Source organism: Falco peregrinus, chromosome 8, assembly GCF_023634155.1.
Source record: "Falco peregrinus isolate bFalPer1 chromosome 8, bFalPer1.pri, whole genome shotgun sequence".
NCBI classification, from domain to species: Eukaryota; Metazoa; Chordata; class Aves; order Falconiformes; family Falconidae; genus Falco; species Falco peregrinus.
The window spans coordinates 41,111,450-41,117,764 of NC_073728.1; the positions used below are offsets into that span (position 1 = coordinate 41,111,450).

Consider the following 6,315-nt stretch of genomic DNA (forward strand, 5'->3'; position numbering starts at 1 on the left):
TTAGTGAAAGAAGAGATGCTTGAGAGTAAACTTTCAAATGTATATGTTAAAAATATATTTAACAAATACTAGTCTTGATTTACTACAGGAACGCTACAAACTAAACGCAGTAACATAGGGTAAGCAGTGTCATAGGAGCAGTTTCTGGGGTCGGTTAGGGAGGAATCGCACGCGTTCCTGATCTGGTTTATGGCTAGAGAGACTTGCCGTAACGTCACTGCTTATTCCTGGTGCTGTCCTTTCTCCAAAGAAAACTGGTTGTTAGAAACCATAGGTGACGCTGTTTGTCTGCAAGAAAAACAAGTGTGTGTTACCACCCGCTCCTGGCGATCAGCGTGTTGCTGCTCTGGAGAAAAGTTAACTGCTCAACCAATACAAAGCTCCTTCTGTGCCGCTTTGGGGGCGGGGGTGGGGGGGTTCATTGAAGTTTCTTTCACTTGATCACTGAGGAACTTAACCTCTTTTATTGCGGGATCTTTTCAAATACCATGGTGACTTTACCAGCACACTACCACAGTGTCTGGTGACAAGGTTTTTGCTCACTGTTGTTTATATTGTTTAAATAGTGTAAACTAAGTAAGACGTAAGGCCCCGTATGACATGCCGGGTTTCGAAACAAATAGGGGGCAGCTTCCCGTTGAACAGGAGGGTGGCGGTCTGGCGCACGTGCCTTAACGTGCAGTTGTTGGTTAGAATCACCAGGCGACCCCGCCTTCATAAAACTTGCCGCTAACACCGTATCCCGTCATTTTGACTTGGCTCTGTGTGCTCGCAGGGGATGGCGATGCTTTGTGAGACAATAGAGGAATGCTGGGATCACGATGCCGAAGCCAGGTTGTCAGCGGGTTGCGTAGAAGAACGGATTATTCAGATGCAAAAATTAACTAACATTATAACGACAGAGGACATTGTGACTGTGGTCACAATGGTGACAAACGTTGACTTTCCTCCCAAAGAATCCAGTCTATGATAGTTGCACTGGTCATGTCACTGACCACCGGGACTCTTCACTGGAGCTGCTACAGCTAACGGGACTGCTCACGTCATCACTGTTTCTGTGTGAAAAGAATGGTAAGTCTCTCTGGAACATCATCAAGAGGTGTTTTTCCTTTATTTTCCCCCTTCCTCCTCCCGAACCTGGATCCGTGAGACTTTTTGCATTCCCTGCTTACACCTGAAGGACACGTGACGGAGAAACAATAACACGCTGTTAAGGAACTTAAATGAAGAATATGGACCTGTACTGGCTAATCAAGCATTTTAAAAACTGACATCAGATTTCTTAATACCTGTCAGAAGAGACTAATTCCTTAAATGAACTACTGTTATTTTTTTTAAATCAAACATTTCATTTCAGATTTAAAAAAAGGGTAACTTGTTTTTATTGCATTTGCTGTTGTTTATAAAAATGACTATTGTAATGCGAATATGACACAGCTTGTGAATGTTTAGTGTGCTGCTGTTCAGTGTACATAAACAAAAGTAATCAAGTGGGATATAGCAAAGAGGCTTCCAAGTATTACTTAACCTCCCTCAACAAGGTATACCTCAGTTCCACCTCTGCTAAATTATGAGATTGATGACACTAACAAAATTTGAATAATAAATTGATCCATGTTTTGTAAATGATGTATTTCAAATTCACTGTGTTATTTAAAAAGGGTAAGCTATGCTTCATGCCAACAGTAAATGGCCATTCCTAAAGCAGTGTTTTTAGCCTTTTCTTGTACTAGCTTGTTGTGTATAAAAAAAAAAAAAGTGCTGTTTATTGAAACAATTTTCCTTCCTCTTTTAGTTTAAAGCTTTTCTCTTACCTCCATTTCCCAGAGTATCTCTCATACATTTATTTAACTGAATACTATTTAGGTTTGCTGTGTCTGAGGAATATTTGAAAACTTAAGCATGACTTTTTTTTAATTTTCTGTGAGCTATGACACTGGAAAGCTCTGAATTCTTGTTGTTTTTTTTTAAAAAAAAAAAATAAGTCTTTTCCCTATTTATGTTTGTGAAAAGGTCTGCCTAGTGTGTTTTCTGTTTCACTAAACAGTATGCAGTGGGTTCTGTATCACTGTTCCAGGATCACCTCAGGAAGCTCAGTTACCCCGAATTCCTTCCTCTCCGCTTTGAGACTTGCAACTGCCCTCTACTTAAAGCTTGGTGCCATCTTATCGGAGTACTACTTCATGTGTGTGACACGTAGGTTTGTCCTAGAACCCTATGAAAAAATTCTAGCCACAGATTTCAGATTATAAGTGCTTGCAAATTTCAGGGATAATTCAGTTAACACTTACAGCGTAAAATATGCAATGACTATTTAGAGGTAACGAATACCAACGTCCATAGCACAGACTCACAAAAAATGACGAAAAACATTGAAATTGCTTTCACAGCTCCAACATTCTTTCTGAGTTTGGGAAGTCATGCCTTATATTTAAATGACAAAGTGACTGGTAGACAGGTGCCAAACATTTCATCCTTTACACAAACTTCCCAGTAAAACTAAATTTTGTAAACTCTAGAGTACAGAACCGACTATAGCTAGTAGCATGCCGTGTATTTGAGCATTGTTTTGTTTTTACACCAATGTCTTTCGAAAGAAGCTTTTTAAATGTTGCAGTTAGGAGCTCACTGTGAATGTTATCTCAAAAATTGATCCGTACAAATACCCTGTTTTACACGTACATGAACTTAATCTCTGGGAACAATAGGAGACGTTACAGATAACCAAGACCTAGGTCAGCATGCTCTGGCAGGGAGGGGAAGGAAGGTGTAGCTGTGCCACCTGTGTCCCTGCGCTGCCCGGCCGGCTGTCACACACGTGCCTGAGGCTCCAGGGAGCTGGGAGTGCCCTGCTCCAAAGGGGTGGCTGATGCTGTAGGGTGCAACTCCGTGGTGTTCAGCTTGGCGATAAAAAGAAAAAAAAGCAAGCAATCTCGTTTGTGGCCGTTTCTTTGATTGACACTTTCCTTTTGCTTCCATTTTTAATCCAGGGATGTTACTTTATGCACACAGCAGGGCGTGAATGTAGCTGCTGAGTTCTGAACAAATAAACATCCATTCATACTTCACCGCAGACCCCTGTCCTCCCAGTAAGTTTTAACCCCTTTAATGAAATAAATAGAGATGGTTTAATAACGCATTAGTCAAGGTCTAATGCAAAAATGGGTCATGTATAGCGCAGCAGCTGCGCGTAACCCCTTACGCTGGTGCCGCCAGCCGGAGCGGCAAGGGCTGAGGGCTGGGGTCTCGCTCGCACTTCGCCTCACAGCCCCCGCACTCAGCCCGGCCCCAGGGGGAGCGCGACAGCGTCCCTTCCTCCCTCCCTCTCCTGAAGCTGCTGCTGGGTATCCCAGGTTGGTTCAGTGGCGCACTGCTCTGAGTTTCCTCATTTTTAACAGTGTAATTTAGTGTCACTGTGGAAAGGATGTTGATAGTACAAGTGTTTCTCTTTGGTGATGGTGACATCCCCGGAGCTGTTCTGGTCCAAGTGTTCTTGCAGGCATTTTGATTGGGATTTTTGTTTCATGCCTAGAGCATTAAGCGTGCGAACCGGGAAGTTGGCAGCAGCACCTTGAGAGTGTAGATGAGGGCAGGACTCCGTGAGATCCATGCTAGCGGAAGCCTTCGGCATTATTTACTAGCAGGCAGTGACCATTCTCCCTTCGTGTCCCGTGGTGCTGTGGCACGAGCTCCACTGGTCACCCTGTCCTCTGGCTCGTGAGGCACGGCCAGGCCCCTGCCCTGTGGGCTCAGCCCGCTGTAGCGGCGGCTCAGACCTGCCCCGCGACCCCCAGTCTGCCCCCGGCCTCGCCAGGAGCTGAAGCCTGGTGTTACTTTTTACACTGTCTTAGAGGGGAAGAAGCTTCTGTATCGCGTCCTGTGTGACTCTGTACTTACAACTACACGTAGCATTTCAGAGCAGAGACTCTGCCTGGGAGTTGTTGAGCTAGCACTGTTACTTGTGGTTGTGTTCTGGAACTACGCTGCGGGGACTGAAATGCACCGTTTCCTACCTTCCATCTGAGATTTCCAAAAGTGGGTGTAGTTTTCAAATACCAACTTCAGGTGTGCCAACTGAATTGTAACCAGACAGTAATAAGACTTTTTCCCATTCATTTTAGCATTTGACAGAATAAATAGGGTTACCGGTTTGCTCTTTTTCCAGCTTCTTTTTTAACCTTTTTTACTACATTTACTTTTAGTAGGAACACTTGGTACAACATGCAGAAAGCTGCAATATACCTTCATGGGCAAAACGATTCAAGTAGTATCCTTGACGGAACATCATTTACCTCAGATACTCAACCAGCAGTACTTTCCCCCCCCCCCCCCCTTTTTGTTTTTTAATGCTGTTTCAGTCCATATACAATTCGTTACCTCTCAAGATTTTGGTAAGCAATTATTTTAACTTTACTCTTTGTATTTGTCAGTGTTTTGGGCACAGGTTGTTGTACTACTGTCAAAAGGTACTTGCTGTTTTTCTGCAAGTGCTAAAAACAAACCAACCCCCCCCACCCTCAATAAAGTGATTGTTAAATATTGTACAAATGAAAATGTATACTCTTTCTCCCCTATTGCCCCAAAAAGTTAAAATAAAAAATGTGACTACTATGACTTGCATATGCCTTTTTTCAAACTGTGGGAGGAGACACGTGGCTGTTACTATACATGCAGCCACCAACAAGCTGGTTTTTTGGCAAAAAAAAAATAATAAAAAACAATAATTGGTAAGACCTCCCAGGTGGGGAAGCAGAGGCAGAGGCCACATCAGCTGCAGCCCTCGCAGAGGAGAGCTCTCCTCAGGTCCCGGGGCCGTAGTCCTCGCCCAGCAGCTCCTTGAGGAGCCAGGCGTGCCCCCAGCCGCTGGCAGAGGAAGGCTCCACAGGGGCTACGTAACTCCGCTGCTGCTGTCCCCCTGTGCTGGAGTCACAGCCTGGGCGGGCTGGTCAGAACGTTTCCTCACGCAGCCATTCCTGCGCTGTAACTGCCGTGCTGTTACAAGTGGAGTGGGGTTTTTCCAGCCTGCGTTATTGCTGCCTGACAGGATGCGATATTCCAGTGCCGGGGCCTGCAAGGTGAGTGTCCGATGAGCAGCCTCTCGCTCCGCCGGCCGCAGCCCGTTACTGAGCCACTGGGCAGGGGCACGGGGAGCGGCTGCTGCAGCAGGATTGATCCCCAGCAATAGCCCTGAACGGGCAGCTCCCTCGGGCAGGCGCAGCAGTGAGCTCACCCAAAGTAACTATGGAATGAAACAGGCATCCCCGCCCCTGCTCATGAGTACTGCGTAACGCCTGCACTCCCTGCTCCCCGAGTACGGCGTAACGCCTGCATTCCCCTTTAGGAAGACTATGGCGAGTTACATGACCTACACAGCGACAGGAAGAGATTAGCCGTGGCCGAGTACTTTCCTTTCTGGGTAAGTACTTCTGCAGAAAAACCTTGCAACAGCCTTTTTATTTATAGTTTGCCATGGCGTTCCATTCTGATAGCATCACGGAGGCTGCCCCAGCCATCACTTCAGGACCTAGACCATAACGTCACCCCACTCCCATCACTTGTCCTCCTGCTTTACCAAGCACTGCTCAGCCCTTCAAGATGCGTAGATGCTGTGAACAGTATCTACCCAGCAGCAAACGCAGTAACCACTGGGCTGAAAAGAAGGGAGTGGCATGAAACCAGGGAACAAAGCCACTAAAATGTCTTCATCTTTTTGACAGACTGAAACCACCGGGCTACTCGCAGTGCATGTGACATCGCACAGGCTTTAGGAGCCAACTTGCTCTGCTCAGGGAAGAGAACGGCACCGCTCTCCTGCACCCTCCTTGGGAAATGCAGCAGGAGGGTCCCAGCACAGCACCTCCACCCCCTCAGCCGCCCCTGTCAGCGGGGTCACTGTGAGCTATTCCGGGGACCAGGCTGTGCCCAACGCTGCAAGGACGGCACTCACCCAGAAATGAACGTACTTCTGACACTCCGTCGTGGATCCTTCATGAGAACAGCTGCGAACCCAGTTCCTCGCCTCACAAAGCCCGCAGCAGCTCCGATGGCAGCAGCAGTGTTCAGGAGTGCGTGCCCCGCACCCTGCCAGGCAGCACAGTCACACCTCTAGTGCCGTGCTGTCACGGGGTGACCGGCAGAGGTGGGACATGCTTTGCACAAAACCAGCGCTTGCTGCTGAAGCCAGTTATGATTAAAGCTTTACTTAAGTAACTTTTCTACATCAAGTCAAATTTGAGAAGTACACCAAGGACGAGCTTTGAACTGCAATAGAGACGGGTCTGCGCTTCACACTTGGAGCAAGAGACCTGCAGCTGT

The 6,315-nt window shown here is 46.8% G+C and overlaps 1 protein-coding gene across 5 annotated transcripts in view; it reads left to right on the top strand.

The window, feature by feature from the left end:
- Positions 1–4,611, top strand: part of ACVR2A (activin A receptor type 2A) — a 71,326-nt gene extending 66,715 nt beyond the window's left edge. For all 5 annotated transcript variants that reach the window (XM_055811888.1, XM_027793855.2, XM_055811885.1 and 2 more), the window contains one exon: positions 776–4,611. In XM_055811888.1, coding sequence (XP_055667863.1) covers positions 776–970 — 195 coding nt within the window. In that variant the 3' untranslated portion in view covers positions 971–4,611. The remainder of the gene's footprint in view (positions 1–775) is intronic.
- Positions 4,612–6,315: the final 1,704 nt, after the last annotated feature.